At 43.7% G+C, this 25,968-nt stretch overlaps 1 protein-coding gene across 1 annotated transcript in view; it reads right to left on the bottom strand.

Annotated features, from left to right (window-relative positions):
• Window positions 1–4,427: 4,427 nt before the first annotated feature.
• acads (acyl-CoA dehydrogenase short chain) overlaps window positions 4,428–25,968 on the bottom strand; it is a 163,426-nt gene continuing 141,885 nt past the window's right edge. The window contains exons 9-10 of the mRNA XM_078226956.1: window positions 22,692–22,748; window positions 4,428–6,023 (exon numbers count right to left, since the gene is read on the bottom strand). Coding sequence (XP_078083082.1) covers window positions 5,871–6,023; window positions 22,692–22,748 — 210 coding nt within the window. The 3' untranslated portion in view covers window positions 4,428–5,870. The remainder of the gene's footprint in view (window positions 6,024–22,691; window positions 22,749–25,968) is intronic.

Below are 25,968 nucleotides of genomic sequence, written 5' to 3'. Positions count from 1 at the left end.
GAGATTGCAGAGCCTTTGGCTTTGATCTTTGTGTCGTCATTGTCTACAGGAACAGTGCCAGAAGACCGGAGGATAGCAAATGTTGTCCCCTTGTTCAAGAAGGGGAGTAGGGACAACCCTGGTAATTATAGACCGGTGAGCCTTACTTCTGTTTTGGGCAAAGTATTGGAAAGGATTATAAGAGATAGGATTTATAATCACCTCAAAAGGAATAATTTGATTAGGGATAGTCAGCACGGTTCTGTGAAGGGTAGGTCGTGCCTCACAAACCTTATTGAGTTCTTTGAGAAGGTGACCAAAGAGGTGGATGAGGGTAAAGTGGTTGATGTGGTGTATATGGATTTCAGCAAAGCGTTTGATAAGGTTCCCCATGGTAAGCTTTTGCAGAAAATACGGACACATGGGATTGAGGGTGATTTAGTGGTTTGGATCAGGAATTGGCTAGCTGTAAGAAAACAAAGGGTGGTGGTTGATGGGAAATATTCATCCTGGAGTTCAGTTACTAGTGGTGTACCGCAAGGATCTGTTTTGGGGCCACTGCTGTTTGTCATTTTTGTTAATGACTTGGATGAGGGCGTGGAAGGATGGATTAGTAAATTTGCGGATGACACTAAAGTCGGTGGAGTTGTAGACAGTGCAGAGGGAAGTGGCAGGTTACAGAGGGACATAGATAAGCTGCAGAGCTGGGCTGAGAGGTGGCAAATGGAGTTTAATGCGGAAAAATGTGAGGTGATTCACTTTGGAAGGAGTAACAGGAATACAGAGTACTGGGCTAATGGTAAGATACTTGGTAGTGTGGATGAACAGAGGGATCTGGGTGTCCATGTGCATAGATCCCTGAAAGTTGGCACCCAGGTTGATAGGGTTGTTAAGAAGGCGTACGGTGTGTTAGCTTTTATTGGTAGAGGGATTGAGTTTCAGAAGTCACGCTGCAACTGTACAAAACTCTGGTGCGGCCGCATTTGGAGTATTGCGTACAGTTCTGGTCACCGTATTATAGGAAGGATGTGGAAGTGTTGGAAAGGGTGCAGAGGAGATTTACCAGGATGTTGCCTGGTATGGTGGGAAAATCGTATGAGGAAAGGCTGAGGGGCTTGAGGTTGTTTTCGTTAGAGAGAAGGTTAAGAGGTGACTTAATAGAGGCATACAAGATGATCAGAGGATTAGATAGGGTGGATAGTGAGAGCCTTTTTCCTCGGATGGTGTTGGCTAGCACGAGGGGACATAGCTTTAAATTGAGGGGTGAGAGATATAGGACAGATGTTAGAAGTAGGTTCTTTACTCGGAGAGTAGTAAGGGCGTGGAATGCCCTGCCTGCAGCAGTGGTGGACTCGTCAACGTTGAGAGCATTCAAATGGTTATTGGATAAACATATGGATGATATTGGAATAGTGAAATTAGAGGGGCTTTAGATTGGTACCACTGGTCGGCGCAACATCAAGGGCCGAAGGGCCTGTACTGCGCTGTAATGTTCTATGTTCTATAACAGATCACCGAATCCTTCCAGATGTGTAGATCATCATTGCAAGATGCCAGAATTAATCAAACCTTTGGGGTAGCACGCTGGTTAGCACTGCTGCCTCAGAACCAGGGTCACGGGTTCGATTCCCAGCTTGGGTCACTGTCAGTGCGGAGTCTGCACGTTCTCCCCGTGTCTGCGTGGGCTTCCTCCGGGCGCTCCAGTTTCCTCCCTCAGTCCGAAAGACGTGCGGGTTAGGTGCATTGGCTATGCTAAATTCTCCCTCAGTGTACCGGAGCAGGCGCCGGGAGTGTGGTGACTAGGGGATTTTAACAGTAACTTCATTGCAGTGTTAATGTAAGCCTTCTTGTGACACTAATGAATAAACTTTTAAAAAATTGTTAGTTATTTGGAACTAAACTTTAACCGAACATGAAGTCAGTTGTTCAGGTTCAATGACGCTGGAGATTTTAGTTCCAGTCTTGGGAAATCACTAAATAATTCCAATATTCTGGTGATGTTGCTGAGTCATATGTTTCTATTTTAAATATTGGCTGAGTGGTGGCGGGCGGCGGTGGTGGGGGAGGGGGGTAGTGGGGGTGAGGTTTCTGTGCATTTGTGCAACTTCAGATCCCTAATCTCTTTAAATGGATTCATGATGTTGTTACATGAAGTACCGAGGGTGTCTTTCTTCTGGGTGGACTGTTTGAAGGATGATATCATTTATACTCAGCCTGCACAAAAGTGATGGATCACTTTCCATTAAATCACAGAATAGAAGAAAGCCAGTTTGCCATCAAGCCTGCGCCAGGTCTTTGTTTAATTGTATAACTCACTCCAGGACAGAAAACAGACTTTGTTCGTGGCTCCAGAGAATTCTTACAACATGAGGAGGGAGGCCCTGAAGCAAAAAGGTTGAGAATCCCTGACGCAGGTAACAAGGTCGCACATTTGTTACACAACAAGTTCCAAAAAACAGTGATCATATCCAGCTGATCTGTTTTAGTAACGTTGGTTTTGGGGATAAATATTGGTCCGGACACTAGGGAGATCTCCTGTGCTATCTGCAAAGTCGGTACAGATCTGGCGTTTTGGGCTGCCACCCATTTTTCCAATCATGTTCATCCAGTTTCAGCGAGTCCAATGGGCTAATACTCCCTCGTGTCTTAGTCACCACTGAACACATGCGGTGGACTCGTCACTTGATTCCTTTGCATTGTAGTGGAGTTTAGCTTGACTAATCTTGAGGCAGTTCAGGACCAAAGTCAGATAACTGAATCAAGCACACATTAAATTTGACCTTTGTTCAGATAAATGTAGAAGACTGATTGGCTCACAGTGCATTGTGTCCTAAGACTGCCCAACCTACTGGAGTTCATCTTCATTAACATCACATCAATGGGGATGAAGTGGAAATGGTCGAGAGCTTCATGTTTTTAGGTGTCCATACTGCCAACAACCTGTCCTGGTCCCTCCACGCCAATGCTATAGTTAAGAAAGCCCATCAACGCCTCTACTTTCTCAGGAGGCTAAGGAAATTCGACATGTCCGCTACAACTCTTACCAATTTTTACAGACGCACCTTAGAAACATCCTTTTCGGATGTATCACAGTTTGGAATGGCTCCTGCTCTGACCAAGACTGCAAGAAACTACAAAGGGTTGTGAACGTAGCCCAGTCTACCACGCAAACCAGCCTCCCATCCATTAACTCCGTCTATACTTCCCGCTGCCTCGGAAAAACAGCCACCATAATCAAGGACCCCACGCACCCTGGACATTTTCTCTTTCACCTTCTTCCGTCAGGAAAAAGATACAAAAGTCTGAAGTCACGTACCAACCGACTCAAGAACAGCTTCTTCCCTGCTGCCATCAGATTTTTGAATGGTCCTACCTTATATTCAGCTGATCTTTCTCTACACCCTAACTACGGCTATAACACTACATTCTGCACTCTCTCCTTTCATTCTCTATGAACGGTATGCTTTGTCTGTATAGCATGCAAGAAACAATACTTTTCACTGTATACTAATACGTGACAATAATAAACTAAATCAAATCACATACCATCCACCATCCCACTTACTTTCATCGTTCAAGCCCTCCACCTCCCTGACCATCAAGGTCCACGGTGAGCCCCTGGACAATTGGATCATTTCCCAAATCTCGGGAGCCTCCTCTCAGCGCGAGCAGACATTGATGATGGAATTCAACGTCAACTTCCATGCGCTAGTGCAGTTTTCAGACACCTGAGGAACAGAGTGGTAAAAGACCAAGAACTCAAATCCAGCACCAAGCTCATGGTCTACAGAGCAGCGGTGGTGCCCCCCTCTTGGATGCATCAGAAACATGGACAATGTACAGCAGACACCTCAAATCCCTGGAGAGATATCACCAACGCTGCCTCCACAAGATCTTGTAAATTGACTGGCAGGATAGGCATTCCAATGTGAGCATCCCCTCCCAGGCCACTACCCCAGTATTGAGACACTGGTTACACTGGACCAGCTGCGATGGGCAGGCCACATTGTCTGCGTGCCTGACACAAGACTCCCCAAACAAGTGCTCTATTCTGAGCTTCACAATGGCAAGCGATCACTAGGAGGGTAGAGGAAACACTACAAGGACACTCAAAGTCTCCCTAAATAAATGCAACATCCCCATCGACATGTGGGAATCGCTTGCCTTAAAACGCACAAACTGGAGAAGAAGCATCCACGCAGGAGCCAATCATGTCAAGTATCACCGGGTGGAGCACAGGAGACCAAGCGTAAGCAGCAGAAAGTGTGTGCAGAATCCAGAGCGTCGCACCCACCCACCTCATCAAACACCCTCTGCCAAACCTGCGGCAGAATCTGCCGCTCCCACATTGGACTAATCCAGCACCGTAGAACCCACCTCCCTGGAGTGGAAGCAAGTCATTCTCGACCCTGAGGGACTGCCAAAGAAGAAATTAAATGGTCTGAACATCTATTAAAAATATTTGTTTTATTAATTCATTTCAAAAACAGTGAGCAAAATCTCAATTACAGCTGCAGTCGCAGGTTCTGGTCAGACATTAATATAATGTGCTTTCTGAAAGAAGTGAATACACAGTAAGAGAATAGTGAACAGTTCAGTTGCTAAATAATGATATCAAAGAGGAGGAATTTGATTCTCAGCTCCTCTTATGCTAAGCAGCAAAAACCCCAATCACATTTATGAGGCGTTGGGTCAATTTACATCTGCATTGTCGACAGCAAAGAGTATCATTATGCTGTGTACAACAAAAAAGTGCCTTAGTCATTGCAGGGAAAGTAATCTCTGTGCACTGGGTGTAGTGAACTCCTGGGTGTTTCTTTAAATAAGTTTGCAAATCTATTGGATAGAGGGAATCTTCTTCCTCCCTATGATTCCTCCTGCTTGGATACAGCAATGGAGTAAGCTGTCAGGGCCGGGAACCCATGCAACATACCAAACTAGCGGAGCAAAGTTTCCAGTTACATCAGCTTCCACGACAGGGGGTTGTGTTCTGTCTCCAGATCTTTTCAATCTTTACGGCGACCAGGATGTCAGGAAGCTGACAACACTTGCGAAACAAACCTTCTCAAAAATGCCAGACTCTTTGGAAATAAGCTAATCTCTATGGAAAGCAGAATGGGATTTCCAAAACGTTACATCTGGTTAATGTATATGGATGCGAAAGTTGGAATATAGCAAGACAATGGAAGATAAATGAAAGGCAACAGGGTTGTTAATTCTGAGAGTTTGATGAGGATTAGTTGAACGATGCACAGAACTAATGAGGAATGATTAAGGAAAGCAGGCACACAAGAACCTTTTGTAGATGATCAGCAAGAGACAATTACAATTTTTTGGGCACAGACTTGGGAGAGAGAAAGTAGAACATTTGGTAGTGGCTGGTAAAATTGAGGGCAGCAGAGCTAGAGGAAGAAATACATTGACTGTTTATGAAGCAGAGCAGGTATTAGATTGGAGAGCAACACCAATGATGTCGGCTGCTGTTAAGAATTAGAACATTGGAACACCATGATCACTGATGTTGTAAAACAAGCTACCTGAAGAACAACATGGCAAGAAAGATGGATGGTTGAGAAGTATTATTAGTGTGCGATGTATCATCAGTAAGTATATTCTGTACTGGCTTTAAAGCTTTTGACAATTTCAAATGATAAATCATTCAGTTTCTTTCTGTGACCTGTGCTTTGGACTTCTCTTCCAATGCTGTAATATATTTATTCAGCTTGCTTCATATTCTGATAAATTTACCTCCCATTTGCATAACCCTTTCCACATTTGAGGAATGACATCACCGATTAACAGCATTGGATTAGAATTTCAATTCCTGTTTGCTAAGGCTGCTTGCGTTCGAGAATTTCAGCATTGCCAACTGATTGTTCCTGGAGACACAACTAACCCTTGTATCCTTTTAGCAATTGATTGGCGATGACCAGTCTCTGGATTTCGCTGGTTCCTTCGTAGATCTCAGTTATGCGGGCATCACGATAGTGTCTCTCTGCTGCCATTTCTGTTACATAACCCATACCTCCCAGGATCTGCATGGCCTAAACATACAAGGAAACACAGATCAGGCTCAAGTTAACAGCTGGCAACACAGTAAATAGGAACTGGTTAGACTGGTGAAGATATATAACAAGCATTTTGTAACATTTATAGTTTTGTTACAGTTAGATGCACATTGGTAACCAAATGCTTTTGAGGAGGAAGTCTGGGTGACTTCAATCTACGGACCATAACTTCCAACCCGTGTTGGAAAGTCATGGCCTGCTGGAATTACAAGAGTTTGAAGTGCTCTGAAAAACTTAGTTGAAAGCTCTGATGGACGGAGCTGCTTGGAACCTGCACCTGCAGCCCTCCCGCAGGACCCAGCGCAGACCAGCACCGGCCAACCCAGGGAGGCCCTGTCCCTTTTTACTGCACTTGCTGCCATAAAGCAGGTAGGTTTAAACTGCCAGGCTGTGTGGGTCGAGGGGTGGAGGTAATGCCATGAGAGGGGGGTCAAGTCTGGATATTATCCAGGTCTTGCTGAATTTGCACATGGACTGCTTCAGTATCTGAAGGATTGTGAATGGTGCTGAACATCCCCACTTCTGACCTTATGGTGGAAGGAAGGTCAATGATGAAGCAGCTAAAGATGATTGGACCGGGGACACTACCCTGAGAAACTCCGGCAGTGATGTCCTAGAACTGAGATGATTGACCTCCAACAACCAGAACTGTGCCCTTTGTGCTAGATGAGTTTTCCTCCGATTCCCATTGACTCCAGTTTTACTCAGACTCTTTCATGCCACACTCAAAGGCAATTACTCTCATCTCACCTCTGAAGTTCAGCTCTTTCGTCTATGCTTGAACCCAAGCTGTAATGAGATCAGGAACTGGACCAGAAATGGAACTGGACCAGATGTATAAATACAATGGGTATTGTCACTGGACTAGTAATCCAGAGACCCAGGACAAGATCTGGGGACCGGGATTCAAATCCCACCTTGGCAGATGGTGAAATTTGAACTCAATAAAAAAAATCTGGAATTAAGAGTCTAATAGTGACCATGAAACCATTGTTGATTGCCGTAAAAACCCATCTCGTTCATTAATCTCCTTTAGGGAAGGAAATCTGCTATCCTTACCAGATCTGGCCTACATGTAACTCCAGATCCACAGCAACGTGGTTGACTCTCAAATGCCCTCTGAAATGGAGGGCAGTTAGGGATGGGCAATAAATGCTGGTCCAGCCAGCGATGCCCACATCCCATAAATTAATTTTTTAAAAACTGTGGTGAGAGTAAGTTTGACATTCTAACCACTCTCTGGGTCTCTCCCACACAAGTGAAAACATCTATTCCAAGTCTACCCTATCATGCACTTTCATAATCTTAAAGGCCTTTAAGAAAGGTTTTCTTTAATCATGATCTCTGCAGCTCTCAGCTTCAGTGTTTCTCAGCTCACAGCCTTAGCTGATGTCATTGTTGCTGGCTTGACTTAAGACGTTTTTTTATTACTACTTAAGTGGCTTAAATGGGGTTGTTTATGTTTACTCTGGGATTAGTTTTATGGCCCTGTATTATTAGGAGAAAAGGTCATGGGGTCTGGACAGGGTTTTTTTCCTTTCCAGTGAGTTTAAGGTTTCATCTCCTGTTTGGCTACAGTTAGAGTTGAGTTTTAGAAGGGGCATCAAGCTGAATAGAAGTCTCTCCCTCTCCCTGGTTTTGGAAATTCTGCTGGGTAGCTGAAAGCAAGGTCTTGCTTTTTTGAGGGGCGGGGGGGGGGGGGGGGGAGAGATTGGTAGTTGGTGGCTTGCCTAGAGTCCCTGGTGTTTTGGGGAAGCTGTTTTGACTTCAAACGGTTCTGAGTCAATCCAGAGAACTGCAGACTTCATCCAAAGCTCTCAAGTCCTGTGTCACGTGAGCATTAGTCTTTGCCGTGTTAAACCTGTGATAAGGGTCTTTTGTCTATGGGATTGGCTTGATTGGAACACATTAGATATATTTGTTTCTTGTTTCTAATTGATAAAAGTTCTTGCTACTTTTCTTACTATACATGTTAACTATATTCTTAAATAAACTTTGTTTGATAAAAGCTCCCTGGTGGGTCATTTGAAGCAAGACCGATGATGTTTATCCTATCCAGATTCAAATTGCAAAACTTATGATCCAGGCAGGTTTCATAAAATTTTGGAGTTTCTGATCTGAGCCATAACGCAGGTCACCCCCGAATTGTCCCCTCTCTACAGGTAGATATAATCTATCCTGACAGTATACATACCTCCTCAATTTTAATATTGTTCTCACAAACCATTTTGTACATTCTCCAGCACTATTATAACCTTTGTATAATATGGAGACCAGAAATGTTCACAGAACTCCAAAGTGTTGTTTAATCAATGTTCTCTACAAGATTTTACATAACTGACCTACTTTTCAATTCTACCTCTCTTGAAATGAACCCCATTGCTTTATTTTCTGTTTTTATGGCCCTTTAATGTGCATGGCTACTTTTACAGTAGTTTGTGTATGTGTACCCCACGTAGGCAGTGATATTTTGGTATTGTCACTGGACTAGTAATCTGGAGACCAAGGGCAAGATCTGGGGACCTGTGTTCAAATCCCACCACAGCAGATGGTGGAATTTGAATTCAATTAATAAAAATATCTGGAATTAAAAAGTCTAATGATGACCATGGAACCATTGCAGATTGTCGTAAAAACCTATCTGGTTCACTAATTTAGGGAAGGAAATCTGCAATGTGGTTGCCTCTTAACTGCCCTCTGAAATGGAGAGCAGTTAGAAATGGGCAATGTTTGTCCAGCCAGCAAAGCCCACATCCCATAAATCAATTTTTAAAAATTGCTCTGTTCCCCGATCCTATTCAGGTACTCGCACCGGAATTTTCCCAGCCCACCCGCCACGGGAATCATAGCGGACGGGACCGGGCCATGCAAAGGTCTGTTAACCTCAGGCTGGATTTTCTGGTGTTGGGGCGAGGGCGAACAGAAAATCCCGCCCTTAATTTCCAAGGAGTTTGTGGCCTCCTTATTCTTTTTACCAAAACGTGCTAATTCACATTTACTTACATTGAGGTTTAATCGTCAATCACATGCTAAAAGTTTATTAATGTCTAGTGATTGAGGTCTGGAATGCACTGCCTGAGAGTGTGGTGGAGGCAGGTTCAATCAAAGCATTCAGAAGGAAATTAAACAGTTATCTGAAAAGGAGGAATATGCAGGGTTATGGAGAGAAGGTGGGAGAATGTCACTAAGTGAACTGCTCATTTGGAGAGCCAGTATAGACACAATGGGCTGAATGGCTTCCTTCTGTGCTTTAACAATTCTGTGATTTTCTTGGATATTTTCGCAGTCCTCTTTTGTATCAACTGCAACCCCCAATTAGGCTTCATCTGCAAATTTTGAAATTGAATTCCAATTCTTGCGTTCAAGTTGTTTATCTAAATGGTGAGTAACAGTGGTTCCACCACTGATCCTTGCTGAATACCGCTTGCTAGCTTTCACCAATCTCAGTATCCACACTCTTAAAGTAAAGTTAATTTATTAGTCACAAATACTTAACACTGCAATGAAGTTATTGTGAAATTCCCCTAGTCGCCACAGTCCGGCACCTGCTCGGGTCAATGTATCTAGCCAGCACGTCTTTCAGACTGTGGGAGGAAACCGGAGCACCCGGAGGAAATCCACGCAGAACACGGGGAGAACATGCAAACTCCACACAGACAGTGACCCAAGCCTGGAATCAAACTTGGGTCCCTGGCGCTCTGAGGCAGCAGTGCTAACCACTGTGCTACCGTGCCACCCCACGTATTGACTCCACGTGTTCTGAACTTAGTCATGATTCTACTATGCAGTATCATATTGAAGGCCTTTTGGAAATCCAAATATATTACATCTATGGCATCAAATGTATTACATCTATGGCAATACTCTTACCTATGCTTTCTTTTAGGTCTCCAAAGGAATGAATAAGTTTGGCCAAGCACTATCTTCCCTTTAGGATTCCGCGCTAACTATCTTTATTATATTTTCAATTTTATGATTTTTCCTTACAGTTTTGAGTAGGGATTTCATTATCTTTTCTACTCTTGACATTAAGCTCATTGATTAAGATATTGCTGGTTGTGTTTGACCTCCACAACCAGCAATTGTATTAGGAACCAGGAATTGTATTAGCTGTCTGCCAATTCTCTGACACAATTTCCCTTTTCCAATTAACTGTTATATATGTATGTACCTATTCAATAGTGCCTCTGCCAACTTCTCCCTAACTTTCTTCTTAATATGCCTAGATGCAATTGATCCAGATGACAGGTTTTATAATCCCTAAATATGATGAGTTTATTAATTATCTACCCCCTTTCTATCTCAAATGTACTTCAATACTGCTCTGGAGTGACAACATAGCTTATGTGATCAAGTCCTCAAACCCACAACTTTCTTTCTCAGACGTGAGATGAAAAGTAAAGTAAAAGTTTATTTATTAGTCACAAGTAATGCTTACATTAACACTGCATGAAGTTACTGTCAAATTCCCCTAGTTGCCACAGTCCGGCGCCTGTTCGGGTCAATGCACCTAACCAGCACATCTTTGGACTGTGGGAAGAAACCGAAACACCCGGAGGAAACCCACGCAGACACAGGAAGAATGTACAAACTCCACACAGACAGTGACCCGGGTCCCTGGCGATGTGAAGCAGCCGTGCTAACCACTGCGCTATCGTGCCGCCCGTACTACGGATTACTACCAAGTGAGCCAAGTTGACATCGAATTACATAATAATATATAATCAAATAACAGACCAGCTTTATTTGAACCTGAAAGTTGTTGCAGTCACAATGGCAGCATCTCGTTAAGATTTTTCCCACATGCTTTCCTGCAAATTATTGTTCCCTGTTTTAGCAAGTACTTGGTTTCACAAAGTCTTTCGATAGAGGAACTGTTGCTCAAGGTTTTCTTTCATTTGAAATATGCAAACTACACAGAAAATGCATATCACCTTACGGAAAATTACAGATTGGTTTAGAATGAGAGAATAATAGTAACAAAATACAATTAAGGTGAAGCTCCATCATGTGATATGAGCACCCAAATATGTTAATTAAATACTTCGAATATTGTAAAAATTACAAAGGTATTCCATTCAAAATGCCTTGAAGAATGTTACTTCATATAATGTGTGATGGAATGTGGCTTCAAAGCTTGTATTTTTTGAGACGTGCCCTAATTGGAATGGGAAACTGAAATAGGAAGCTGAACCTTCTCAGGAGACAAAGACTGAAACTGAGATTGGAAGCCAAAACTTCTGGAGAGACTGAAACTTGTTGAACCAGATAAAAGCCATTCAAGTTCAGTAGGAGTTGCTGATGCCAGTGGTGCAGTACAGGCAGGATGGGGAAGACAGAATCTAGACTCAGAGGCAGAGAATAAGCAGAAAATACAGTTGCTGCAGCTGTTTCTGTTCTAACATTGGTGGATCTACGCCATCAAGGGCATCATAAACAGAATCGGGCGGGTTCTGTAGGTGCGTTTCATTTTTGAAGATTGTGCTGGTGGAACTTGGGTTGGTTTGTGCTGTTAGCGATTGGGAATTAGGTTAAATCCTGGAAGAGGAGGAGCTGGAATTCCTCGTGAGGAAGACAGTGAGTTTTGAAGAACTTTTGTGATTGAGACTGATGACACAGCGGCCTGCCAAGCCAATTCATAACATCTGTCTTCATTATATCGGCCATTTAATGTCTAATTTGTAGATTATAATTGATCAAAATTTTCCTGTTAATCCATGCTTAATTTAGATTGATTCTGGGTTTTAGAGTATTGGTGATTATCTAAGATAGTATAAGGTATTTACCAAGTTTGACTCTTCTATATTTAAAATTCTTTTGTTTTAAACCATGGAATGTTGTGGCTTCATTCTTTTAGTAAATAGCTGGGATTTTGGATCACATTTTTTTTTTAAATCGACCAAGATCATGACAAATACTTGATCTTCATCTTTAGAAATGTGCTGAAGTATTACACAGATGGTGAATTATTTTGTGCCACCTGCCCACCATCCTGTAGGGAAAAGATATTTATTTGTAATCTCTGGATCATGTTGCAAATGTTGTAATTCGGTTCAGTCCTATGCTTCCTGTCCAACCTTATCTCTCTCTTCATCATCTAAAAAGCCTGTTACATATTTATAGATTTAAAGTCATTAGTAGAAGGATTAGAGGGTAGCTGAGGAGAAATGTGTTCACTCAGAGAGTGGTGGGAATCTGGAATTCTCTGCCCGAATGGATAGTAGTGGCAGAAACCATCATCGCTTATGAAAAGTACTCCAACTTACAAGAGCGAGAGGTCTTGCAGTGCAGTAGGTAGCATCTCTGCCTGAGCCAGGAGCTTCAGGTTCGAGTCTCACCCAGGATGTGATGGCCAAGGAAGGTGCACTCATAACCACTGGCCAAATAGGTTGGGTATCAACCTGCAAATCATTCCAACCCACCCTAATGCGGACAGTAAGAGCGGGCGAGATCCTGGTCAGTCATGTGATGGACAGGATATTGGAGCCTCCACCAGCATCACCCATAGCTTCAGATAACAACATGCATTTGCATGGTGACACAGTAATGCTTACTCCCCAACACACCAACCTACAAGGCTATGAACTAAAAGCTGGAAAGTGGGATTAAGTTGGATAGTTCCTAATTGGTGGACAGTTTTGATGTGCCGAATAATCTCTTTCCTTATGATTCCATAACTGTCCAAATTTTTCTCGAATTAAATATGTTTCGTCCCCCGAAGCTTTCCTTAAAACTTAATCCATGAATACCTGAATTATTTCAATGACTTGTCTTTAATGTTAATACATCCACTGAGGTAGGATGACAAAACAGCACAACCCTCTCACAGTTGATCTATATAATATCGGTACAACATGGTGCTGTGTTGTTCTGACTGGGACTGCAGTGTCTTCCAAATGCATTCCTGTACACCATTGACATTACTCCTAACTGCTACACCAGGACCAGGTAGTCTCAGGATATGAGCAATCATCAATCCAAACTAATCTTCCAGTTCAGCCACTGCCAGTGCATACCTTTTTTATGTTTCTATTTCACCTATTTATTGCACTTTGGCCCTGTATTAACGTCAGTTTGAATGGGACAGCTTTCTCGGGGCTTTTAGCCCATCCTCCCTCTAAGGGAGGTACTTGCTTTGACAAATTCCAAAATTTCACCTGCCTGTCACAAAATAAGCCTCCGCGTGAGCGATAACACATCCAACAATGAGGCACATGAACTAAGAGCTGGAAAGTGGCATGAGGCTGGATAGCTCCTAATACAAACATAGAATACTGAAGCTGCTGGACATTTGATGATGGGCCTGATGTGTTAACTCCAATTCTCTCTCTGCAGGCACTGCCTGACCGACTGAACGCTTGTAGCATTTTTACAGTTACCTGTAAATTCCGATAGGTATTACCCGACATCTAATCACATTATAAGCTGCAATTTCTCAGCCTTCTATCTAACTGGTACAGGAACAGAATAAACCATCCAAGTGAATGCATCTGCAATTTAATGATGAGAATTAGCTGTACAAAAAAGATTTCAGATAGGGGATATCGGAAATCAGGGATACATTCATTCCAAGTATCTGTCTGTAGATAGAGAGCTCTTCTTCCATGTGTAATGAATTGACTGTTCTAGCAATTGCATTTCATTTCAATTGTTAAGTCTTTCTAAAGCTTTCCTTTTCATCTTTCCGATTTTATTAATGTGAGCAGCCAAACTCCATTCCCCTCACAATGAATGCTCCTGCTGTCACTTTTATACAATTCAAAATCCTAGATTTCTTTATTATTCCGAGATAAATTGTGTTTCGTGATTTTGCTTCAAACACATCATTTGTTTCAGAGCCAGCAGATGGTTGAAATAAATTACAGACACTAAGAGATCCTCTCTCCAACTGGCCTGTGCACCCATTGATTCAACATCATTCTTGTAGTTTGCTTCTTTATGCTTCAATAAAATGAACTGTCTCATGTGTTAGACAAAAATGCATTTTTCATTTACTGCTATTCAGTAGCATTGGCCCCAGTGTTAATACAAAGGTGCCTTCCCACAGGCGATGGGGGTGGAATTCTGTCCCCCAGGTCTGGAAGTTAGCTGAGTGGATTGCAATCTGCAATCTCAGCTCAATTGTACCAATTAATTTAGAACAAAGAACAGTACAGCACAGGAAACAGGCCCTTCAACCCTCCAAGCCTGTGTCGCTCATTGGTCCAACTAGACCATTCGTTTGTATCCCTCCATTCCCAGACTGCTCATGTGACTATCCAGGTAAGTCTGAAACTATGCCAGCGTGTCTGCCTCCACCACCCTACTTGGCAGCGCATTCCAGGCCCCCTCCCCCTCCCTCCCTCTCCCCCCCCTCCCTCCCTCTCCCCCCCCTCCCTCCCTCCCCCCCTCCCTCCCTCCCCCCTCCCCCCCTCTCCCCCTCCCTCCCTCCCCTCCCTCCCCCCTCCCCCCCTCTCCCCCTCCCTCCCTCCCCTCCCTCCCCCTCCCTCTCTGTGTAAAAAATGTCCCTCTAATATCTGAGTTATACTTCGCCCCTCTCACCTTGAGCCCGTGACCCCTCGTGATCGTTACCTCCGACCTGGGAAAAAGCTTCCCACTGTTCACCCTATCTATACCCTTCATAATTTTGTACACCTCTATTAGGTCTCCCCTCAATCTCCGTCTTTCCAGGGAGAACAAGCCCAGTTTACCCTATCTCTCCTCATAGCTAAGGCCCTCCATACCAGGCAACATCCTGGTAAACCTTCTCTGCACTCTCTCTAAAGCCTCCATGTCCTTCTGGTAGTGCGGCGACCAGAACTGGACGCAGTACTCCAAATGTGGCCTAACCAGCGTTCTATACAGCTGCAACATCAGACTCCAGCTTTTATACTCTCTACCCTGTCCTATGAAGGCAAGCATACCATATGCCTTCTTCACCACCTTCTCCACCTGTGCTGCCACCTTCAAGGATTTGTGGACTTGCACACCGAGGTCCCTCTGTGTTTCTATACTCTTGATGGCTCTGCCATTTATTGTATAACTCCCCCCTACATTAGTTCTTCCAAAATGCATCACTTCGCATTTATCTGGATTAAATTGCATCTGGCATTTCTCCGCTCAATTTTCCAGCCTATCTATATCCTGCTGTATTGTCCGACAATGTTCATTGCTATCCGCAAGTCCAGCCATCTTCGTGTCATCTGCAAACTTGCTGATAACACCAGTTACACCAAATCATTTATATATATCACAAATAGCAGAGGTCCCAGTACAGAGCCCTGCGGAACATCTCTGGTCACAGACCTCCAGCCGGAAAAAGACCCTTCGACTGTTACCCTCTGTCTCCTGTGGCCAAGCCAGTTTTCTACCCATCTAGCCACCTCTCCTTGTATCCCATGAGCCTTAACCTTCTTAACCAACCTGCCATGAGGGACTTTGTCAAATGCCTTACTGAAATCCATATAGATGACATCCACGGCCCTTCCTTCGTCAACCATTTTTGTCACTTACTCAAAAAACTCCACTAAATTTGTAAGGCACGACCTCCCTCTTACAAAACCATGCTGTCTCTCACTAATGAGATTGTTCCGTTCTAAATGCGCATACATCCTGTCTCTAAGAATCCTCTCCAACAACTTCCCTACCATGGACGTCAAGCTCACTGGCCTATAATTTCCTGGGTTATCCCTGCTACCCTTCTTAAATAACGGTACCACATTCGCTATCCTCCAATCCTCAGGGATCTCACCTGTGTCCAATGAAGAGACAAAGATTTCCGTCAGAGGCCCAGCAATTACATCTCTTGTCTCCCTGAGCAGTCGAGGATAGATGCCATCAGGCCCTGGGGATTTGTCAGTTTTAATGTTACCTAAAAAACCTAACACTTCCTCCCTTGTAATGGAGATTCTCTCTAATGAGTCAACACCTCCCTCTGAGACACTCCCAGTCAACAAGTCCCTCTCCATTGTGAATACCGATGCAAAGTATTCATTTAGGATCTCCCCTATTCCCTTGGGTTCTAAGCATAATTCCCCTCCTTTGTCCCTGAGAGGTCCGACTTTTTCCCTGACAACTCTTTTGTTTCTAACATATGAATAAAATGCCTTTGGATTCTCCTTAATCCTATCTGCCAAGAACATTTCGTGACCTCTTTTTGCCCTTCTAACTCCCCGTTTGAGTTCTTTCCTACTCTCTCTGTATTCATCCAGAGCTCCATCTGTTTTCAGTTGCCTGGACCTAACGTACGCCTCTTTTTTCTTCCAGGTTTCACATTCCCAGGCTGTGTGGCAGGAGGATTTGGGTGTGTGCGGTATGATCTCAGCTCCATTTAAAGGGACAGTCCACAAGTAGAAATTGGAAGTGTTTGGGATGGATGGATGGAGAGCAAGAGCTGTAAAAGCAGAGACAACGACACCTCACGAGAATTACTGTTCGGTAGAGTGAGGATGTGGAGGAACAGATTTTTCCTCAGAAACAGGAGGAAGAAACTTGCAGCTCTCACAAAGGCGGTGTTTTTACAGATAGGTAAGGAGTTGCACTCAGGTCTTGGATGCATTGTAGGAAGCAGTTTGATGACCTAACCAGAGCAGGAAAAGTGAACAGATTGCGGATTCACCCATAATACCTGCTTTAAGCACCCCCACCCACTTTCATTCTGTCTTGCTAAGCGTTCTCCACTACATCATTCCTCCTAACCTCAGGACCTCCACCATTTTCTATGTGCTTCATCACCTCCCCATTTATCCATCCACCTTGATAATAATCAACTCAATATTTATGCAATATGATGCATGCTTCAGAGTCACCTTCACCAAATACACTGAATCACTGAGTGAATACTTCATCTTCATTCATTCGCAGGTCTGCCCTTATAGGAGAGCAGCAAATGGAGAGGGACAGGACTGGAGTTGGCCCAGCATACGTAATCCAGCTCAGATTGCAGATTCCAATCCATTCAGTTGACGTCCAGGTCTGTGGGACAGAATTCCACCCCCATCCCAGCTGGGAAGGCAACTTTGTTAGTATTGGGGTCAATACTAATGAATAGCAGTAAATGATGTCGAGAAGGATGCTCTGGAGATAAGTGACCAATCTGCATCCCCCTGGAATCAGAGATGGTGAGACAGGAGACGGAATGACAATTATCTGGGACATACATCTGCTGACTGTATTTCATTGGCTGCGTTTGCTGCTGACATGCACAGTTCTCGTGTTTCTCGGCCATCTTTACTGTTTTACATGCAGCCATGGTTAATTGGGGTGGCCACCTTTAAAACTGGCAGGATTAACAGGATTTTGTACATATGACACGGTTATATTGAAAAGCATTCAGCGTCCAAAAAAAAATCTTTTGCCCCATGCTGAAGTAATGTCGATAATTTAAAGCAGCAAACTAACGAACAGAAAACCTTGGGGGCACTCAGGCAGCATGTTGCATCGAAAGCTTCCAGGGTTTTCCGTTTCCGAGTTGTAGCATCAACAATATTCTTCCTGCCTCATTTGTGAATTGTTAATGATGGCTCTTTGACAATTATTCAATATCATTAAAACATTAGGAGGGGCAGCCGGTTTAGAGTAGCTATTGTTTGGTGACCGTGCCATTGGAACATTAATAATTTCCTGCCCACAAAATGAATGCTTTGGGCACATTTTTATACAATAATTGGCAGGCTGGGTGCAGCAGAATGATGTCTGCGTGGACCAGTGCATGGGTGTAGATAGAATCTTAGAATCCTACAGTGCAGAAGAATCCATTCGGCCCATCGAGCCTGCACTGACAATAATCCCACCCTGGCCCTATCCCTGTAACCACATGTATTTACTCTGCTAATCCCCCAGGCACTTAGCAGTAATTTATCATGGCCAATCAATCTAACCAGCACATCTTTCGGACTGTGGGAGGAAACCGGAGCAGCCAGAGGAAACCCATGCAGAACGTGCAAACTCCACACAGAGACCCAAGGCTGGGATTGAACCCAGGTCCCTAGTGCTGTGAGGCAGCAGTGCTAACCACTGTGCCACCCAATGATGGCCATATTGTGTTGGCAGGAGAGATGGGTATTTCATCAATGACTGAATGGTGAGAAGAGCAAATATGGTGTTTGTCCTTATGATCATATTGCCATGACTAAATCATACCACTTTCCTTTAACCTCCAGGGCCTTCACACTTACAGAAAGTATCACAGGGCATCCGTGACTTCTCAGAGGACTTCATTCCTTCTGAGAGGGTTCACCATCATGGGACATATGGCTCTGCTGATATTCATACTAGAGTGGGTACACTTCAACTGTTAATAATTGGGTTTTCTTCTGGTGATTCACAGCTCTCACATGAACACAGGCAGGTACTGGTAATGGAGACGGTTGCAGAGGATCTGTATTGGGGTGGTGGGGAGGGGTGGTACAGTCCTTTCCAATCTGTTCTGCTGGACACAGATGCTCAACCTCGGGGGATATCGTAAAGAAGGAAAAGCTAGAGGGCCAACAGGAAGTCAGCAAGGTACTGATAGTCATCCCACTCACCCTCTGTACAATAGTGAGATAGGAGCGTCCATCTCAACCACTAGCAGATTTGAGATGCAGGGCATTATGAGGATTTCTGACTTGGAGCTTCAAGCATGGCTCTCAGCTGATTCCACACAAACCATAACCATGCCTGTACAGGAAATGTCTGCTGCCTCAAACAGAAACCATGTCCATGGTGTGCAGTAGAACAGTAGGAATGGTGACCCTGCTGAGGGATGATGGTGAAGGGGGGGCATGAAATGAGAATGTCACTCAAAACACTCCCACTTCTGACCCATTGTTCCCCCACAGCCAGTACTGGAGACACTGCCTCATCTCTCAATGGCCAAGTCTGCCTCTGCTCAGGTGGAGCTGCAGCAGCCATTGGCGGGACTCTGAGGCCTCCAGATCTCAGAGAGCATAGATTAAAACATCTCAGTTAGCGTGTGGATCTGAGCAGCCTGCCTCTATCTCTGCTGAAATCACGCAGGAGATACAAGATATACCACATCGAAGGAACAAGAGGCATCAATTAAATAATTGTAATTCATGCACATGGGTTTGTTATGTTCTTGTTTCTTTATATTGGCACAAAAATGATTAGCATCACTTCCACATCTTGCTCGCTCTTGCATCACGACTGTCAATTCCCCCTTTCACTTCTCTTATAATGAACAATAGATATTGGGCAGATGTGGAATGGATTGATGAGTGGTTGAAAAACTATTTCATGCAAAGAACAGGGGTGGAGAGTGGTGGAAGCAGATCTCAAGGTTGCTTATGTTTCACACAATGAGGTGACAAACCAAGCACCAGGAGTATTCATACACCACAAAGGATATCCATTCATCAATGTCCAAACATTGCACAGCTGAGAGGATTGTAGGTGGAGGTGGACAAAAGAACACATTATTCCCTTCAGATGCAGAAAACATCGAGGAGGAAGATAGAACACCTGTGGTGAGACCAGCTGCTAACATTGCTGTCAGTTTGAAGTGGCTCTTGCCTCCTTTAGTCAGCCATTAAGTCTTTTCCTGAAAGTAAATAGTCTGGGACGTTAGGCTGTCTGGGACGTTAGGCTGTCTGGGACGTTAGGCTGTCTGGGACGTTAGGCTGTCTGGGACGTTAGGCTGTCTGGGACGTTAGGCTGTCTGGGACGTTAGGCTGTCTGGGACGTTAGGCTGTTGCAGTATAAAGACGTCAAGGATTCGGCCATTCTTGACAGCAATGTTAGCAGCTGGTCTCACCACAGGTGTTCTATCTTCCTCCTCGATGTTTTCTGCATCTGAAGGGAATCATCTGTTCTTTTGTCCACCTCCACCTACAATCCTCTCAGCTGTGCAATGTTGTACAGGATGCAGTACACCTCGTTCTCATTCTCAGTATCATTCTCCTTGACCTGACTGGTGAGTAGAGAAACACATATCCTCATAGAATCATAGAAATCATAGAAATCATACAGTGCAGAAGGAGGCCATTCGGCCCATCAAGTCTGCACCGACCACAATCCCACCCAGGCCCTACCCCCACACATTGTCCTCGCTAATCCCCCTACGCATCCCAGGACTCTAAGGGGCAATTTTTTTAACCTGGCCAATCAACCTAACCCGCACATCTTTGGACTGTGGGAGGAAACCGGAGCACCCGGAGGAAACCCACGCAGACACGAGGAGAATGTGCAAACTCCACATAGACAGTGACCCGAGCCGGGAATCGAACCCGGGACCCTGGAGCTGTGAAGCAGCAGTGCTAACCAGCAGTGCTAACCACTGTGCTACCGTGCCCCCCTTGTTGGCATCTGAAGCGCATCTCTAACATCTCAGTGGCTTGTTCAGTTTGGTCACATAGGTTTCATTGTAACTCTGGCACACATCATTGGTTAGGTACTTCCAAGGGGTCATGAGTCAAGTTTGAAGTGGCTCTTGCCTCCTTTAGTCAGCCATTAAGTTTGTTCCTGAAAGTAAATAGTCTGGGACGTTAGGCTGTCTGGGACGTTAGGCTGTCTGGGACGTTAGGCTGTCTGGGACGTTAGGCTGTTGCAGTATAAAGACGTCAAGACAGCTCCCAGAGAATCTGGCACACACCTTCATGGAGCTCTTCTTGTGTTTGGACATTAATGAATGGATATCCTTTGTGGTGTATAAATACTCCTGGTGCTTGGTTTGTCACGTGTGTGCCGAGGGAAATCCAGTCACAGAGGCAAAACCCTGCCCACTCATTCCAGTTTCTGCCATCACAGGAAATTTACGTAACTGTTGTCCCTGACAAATAAGGCGTCAGTAACTAGCCGTATGTATTTATACGCAGCCAACTGGGAGATCCTGCAAATGACCTGCCCTGGAATGAATCAGAGGCAAAAATAGATGACGGCACAGACCATCTTCACATCCACTGGAAATGACCGTTTAGCAGAGAGCCACTCTTCTTTAAGGAAGCTACAGATGTCTACACCAATGGAAGCTACAGATATCTGCACCAACGGAAGCTGCAGAGGTCTGCATCAAAAATTAGCTGGCAATTAACTGTCAGTCACCACTAACTGGTGCATTCTCCATGAAACCATTGTCGATTGTCCTTTAGGGAAGGAAATTTACCATCCTTGCCTCGACTGGCCTCCAGAGCCACAGCAATGTGGTTGACTCTTAAATGCCCTCTGAAATGACCTAGCAAACCATTGGTCCAAGGGCGATTGGGGATGGGCAACAAATGGTGGCTTTGCCAGTGATGCTCACGTTCCATGAAATAATTTTTAAAAAGCATATAACATTAATTATTAGATAAATTGACTCAAACGTCAAAGATGGTTTTCTTTCTGTAATATTGAAAGGAATGATGTGGAGATGCCGGCGTTGGACTGGGGTAAGCACAGTAAGAAGTCTCACAACACCAGGTTAAAGTCCAACAGGTTTATTTGGTAGCAAATTTGCTACCAAATAAACCTGTTGGACTTTAACCTGGTGTTGTGAGACTTCTTACTATATTGAAAGTAAGCCATTAGCATTAAAAGTAAAAGACAATTTTAAATGCAAAACAATTAACATTTAGTTTTGTTTATCCATCATTTCAACTGTCCTATTACCCTTCAATTTGGTTTTCCTCCTTTCCTAGCTGAAATAGTTGTTCAATACAATTCTAACCTTTTTTGTCTTTTGTTTAGTTTTAGCAACCGACAAACTTTACGCTGCAACGTATCTGCTGGATGTCTGTTTCTGCACAGGGACCCACACATTGCAGCAATGGCAGCAAAGAGCATGAAGTTTGTCATTCATGCTCGTACATGAATGAAATGAAGAGCAACAAGGTGTACAGATGTCATAGCGCAGCCCCGGGACAATTAGGGAACTTTTCTTGCATTTCCAATGGCTTGCCACATCTACAAAGCGTAGTGAACAAAGCCTAGTCCATCACGCAAATCGGCCTCCCATTCTTTGACTCCATCTACACTTTCTGTTGCCTCGGCAAAGCAGCCAGCATAATCAAGGACCCCACGCACCCCGGACATTCTCTCTTCCACCTTCTTCTGTTGGGAAAAAGATACAAAAATCTGAGGAGACGTACCAACTAACTCAAGAACAGTTTCTTCCCTGCTGCCATCAGACTTTTGAACGGACCTACCTTAGCTGTGACTATAACACTACATTGTGCATCCTCTCCTTTCCTTCTCTATGAACAGTATGCTTTGTATTGCATGCAAGAAACAATACTTTTCACTATATACTAATACATGCGGCAATAATAAATCAAACATCTCTGCCCTTGAGTAACTAAGTTATGGAACCTAATACCATGGTCAACAAGGGTAGTCACACACTATATTATTTTCCAATTTAAAAAAATGTCCAATAGGGATTTCATAAGGTTTCCCTGTTGTCTGGACAATTCCCCAGCCAAGAGTAGGCTGATGATAACCAGTTGTCAGTGCTGCTCTATAGCCTATCATTCAGAAACGTAGAATGACAGCCATGCCCCAGTGGGTAAGTACCTTGACTGCAGCTCTGCTCCTGACCAAAATCAGGAACTCCTGTAAAAGGAATTCATTGTGTGTGGAATTCCTGTCGCAAGTTCGCACACCATGCTTCCATGTTGGAACATTTACACCACAACGCTTAATGCACAATTCAATGAAAACTAGCTAACGAACAACTGCAGCACTTACTTTATGAGCTATACTTGTGGCAGCCTCAGATGCTGCCAGTTTGGCCATTGCAGCTTCCTGTAAATTAAGAAAAAAAAATCAAAATTCAATGACCGTGAATAAAGTCTTCCATACCATACATATATGCATTGTCTGTAGTTCATTACAGTTTCCAATATTATGATACTGATCCCAGATGAACTCTGAAGCCTCTTCAGGGACCTCTGTCCTATTGTACATGGCGGAGTTACATCAAGTAGGTTCTGAATTATGCCGAGTCCTCGGGAATCTGCCCGATTCCTGTCTCGTGATGGATTTACAGCAATGGCAGCAAAGAGCCAACTGCACATTTGCCAAGACTGCTCGTGTGCTTTTGTTCAAAAGCTTTTGATCATCATTTTCAGTTTCTGGCCAGGGTTTGCCCCATGGGCCTGTACAGATAGGCAAAGGCTTCTTAGTCTGCCTGTCGCACTGCTGCCAGCTCTTTGCATTTGCTGCCAGTGATTCTTGTAGTGGCACCACCTCATTTATTTAACAGCGAGTTAGGGCTGCCATCGACAACAATGCTGCAATATTAAACAGATGTAAAATGAATTGCAGCCAAATCTGTCTATCTTTGCCCGTAATGCAAGATGTACGACTGCAAAAGGCATATCTTTGGAATGTTTCTGTGCTATAAGCAGATTACAAAAAAAATTACAAAATCCCACAAGACTTTCCAAAATGTCAAAGTTTCATTAATGTGATACAGACTTCAATACTCCTTGGAGCTGATGCTGGCAATGTACCAGAAAATCAACACACTTTGATAAATTAAAAATTTAAATCCTAAACTGGAATATAATGTGAAGCTTTTCAAGATTGTCACCACAGGGGCACATAATAAGCCGCAGTCAACTGTAATGTTGCCAATCCCTGATTAACAGCACATACTTTGTACCACTCTAGTCATATTATTACCTATGAACCATTACAGAGCTTTTTTTCTCATTGTAATTCAGCAGGATGCACAGGCATTCCGCGTTATAGAGAGAGAAAAAAGATCATGCAAATTTTTCTTCAGTTCGAATCTCAAGGCTTTTATCTCTCTTTCTCTTTTATAGATGCTGACTAAAATGTATTTCACACACGCCAACTAGCAGCGCTTCATGGTGAGAGTCAGCATATGGAAAGCACAGCCAGCATGCTGGCATCTCTGACAGACATCCACGCAACCAGGCCAACCTCTGCCACGGAGTTTGGTGGCTAATAGGTCTTTCAGGTTCCACTCCTCCTCTGTGAAATTCTCATTGCCAATGGAACTCCTTGTGAGAATGGGGCCATCCTGTCTACTGCACAGAGAGGCAGTAAGCGGCGGAATGGTGTCGAGGGAACCAGGACTAGTTTCCGTTAGTACCGGGTTCGGGTAGGAGTGTGCGTGGGGTGGTGGGGGAAGGGGTGGGCTGCAGTCAATGGAAGCTCAGGGAAGGGAAAACATAAGAACATAAGAAATAGGAGCAGGAGCAGGCCATCTAGCCCCTCGAGCCTGGGAGAAATGGATTGGGGAAAATCGCAAGGAAAAGTCGGTAGGCGTGGCAAGGATAGAGGAAAGAGCAGAGCAGGAGAGGGACCAAAGTGGGGGAAGTGATTGGGCGCTGCGATGATGGGAGGTGGAAGGCCAATAAAAGAGAAAGAAAAGAGTAAACAAATACCAATGGAGTGGGAGGTCAGATCAGGGCAATGTAGGGAAGAGGGCTGGAGAAGAGAATACTCATTTGAAAGTTAAACATATTTCAGGGGGAGCAGATCCCCGCCGGAAATGACTACCCACCCGTTTGCCAATAACATCTGTATTTTCCTCGAAGAGTTTAATGTATGTTTTTTATTTACATTACAAATGAAGGAATGCTCTGGAAATATACCATTGAAATGGCAAAAGAAATGTAACAACCTTTTCCCCCACATCAGGACAGTTGTTAGTTTCTTGGGAGCTTTTTCTAGGTTGTCATGGACAATGGTTCTAATTTCCAGCAATCACAGCTTCCGGGCTGACATTTCACATACAGAAGCAGAGAGAGAGAGGTGGATGAAATGCTAAACTGAGGCCCCACAAGCTCTCTTCTGTCCCATGACATGATTAGAAGGAAAGAAAGGGAGTTCTCCCGGGGTCTTGGCTAGTTTTTACCCATCAATCAACATCAGATTATCTAGTCATTTACTTCATTGCCTTTCCTGGGACCATGCTTCGCACAAAACTGGCTGTGGCCTTTCCCTGTATTAAAACATTGACTTCAGTTCCAAAGTACTTTATTGGCCGAGAAGTACTTCAGGACATCCCGAGGTCTTGAAAACTTCTTTATAAAATGCAAGTTCTTTCTTTTGAGAGATTATCCATTTTGTTGGATTGGTAGAGATCTATTTACACAGGATAGCTTATCTTTCTTCATTTGTAATACCGTCCAAAAAGGCAATAATTAACAATAAAAATTATGTGGATCTTTTCTACAACTAATCCCCATCAGGACTTTGGCAGCATTTTTCTAATCCACATCGAAAAGGTTACTGTATTTCGGGATTGAATTCACCTACAATTTCTTTATCCATAAACGTAAGTCGCAGAAGGAAACGAGGTACTTTATATTCCATTAAAGACAATCGTGCCTTTGAAAAAGCAAGGTACACTTACACTGACTACTGAAAATGCTGTGAATACATCCTCGGACACAAATTGCATCTGACAGGGCAGTGAAATACCAGCTCAATTTGGCAAATTTCGCACAGATCCTCTCCATTCTAATGCCTGAAATCCAAATAATGGTGTTTTCTGATCTAATAAATAAAACCAGGCTGACAATCAGCTTCCCGACCTCTCACAAAACCAGACGATAAACAACACAGCAGCAAATTTACAGATTTAGATGTTTCACCAATTAAATTCATTCTGGAGAGATAAGGCTCAGTTTGACCTTGAATCCTAATCACAGCTTTAAAAAGAAATTGACTTACTGAGAGCGAGTTATCTTCCTTGATCACATATAATCCAAATACCAATCAGGGAAGCAGAACTGCTCTGCTGCCAAGAGATGTTATGGATAAGAAATTGTTGCCCTTCTAACCCAAATGCAATATTTTGAGACATCGAATTTAATGCTTAAGGGACAGCGTGTTTACTGCTCTGAATTTGGCCGGGTGTTTTCATTTTTCTAATTCCAAAAAAATTTTGAATTATATTTTATAAAGATAATTTAGAAATAACAGGGGGCAAAAGTGGATTCTTCAGTTAGACTCCACCTATTTTCCTGCCTCATCCCTCCAGCCA

Source organism: Mustelus asterias, chromosome 13 (assembly GCF_964213995.1).
Source record: "Mustelus asterias chromosome 13, sMusAst1.hap1.1, whole genome shotgun sequence".
NCBI lineage: Eukaryota > Metazoa > Chordata > Chondrichthyes > Carcharhiniformes > Triakidae > Mustelus > Mustelus asterias.
This window is presented reverse-complemented; position numbering and strand designations above follow the sequence as displayed.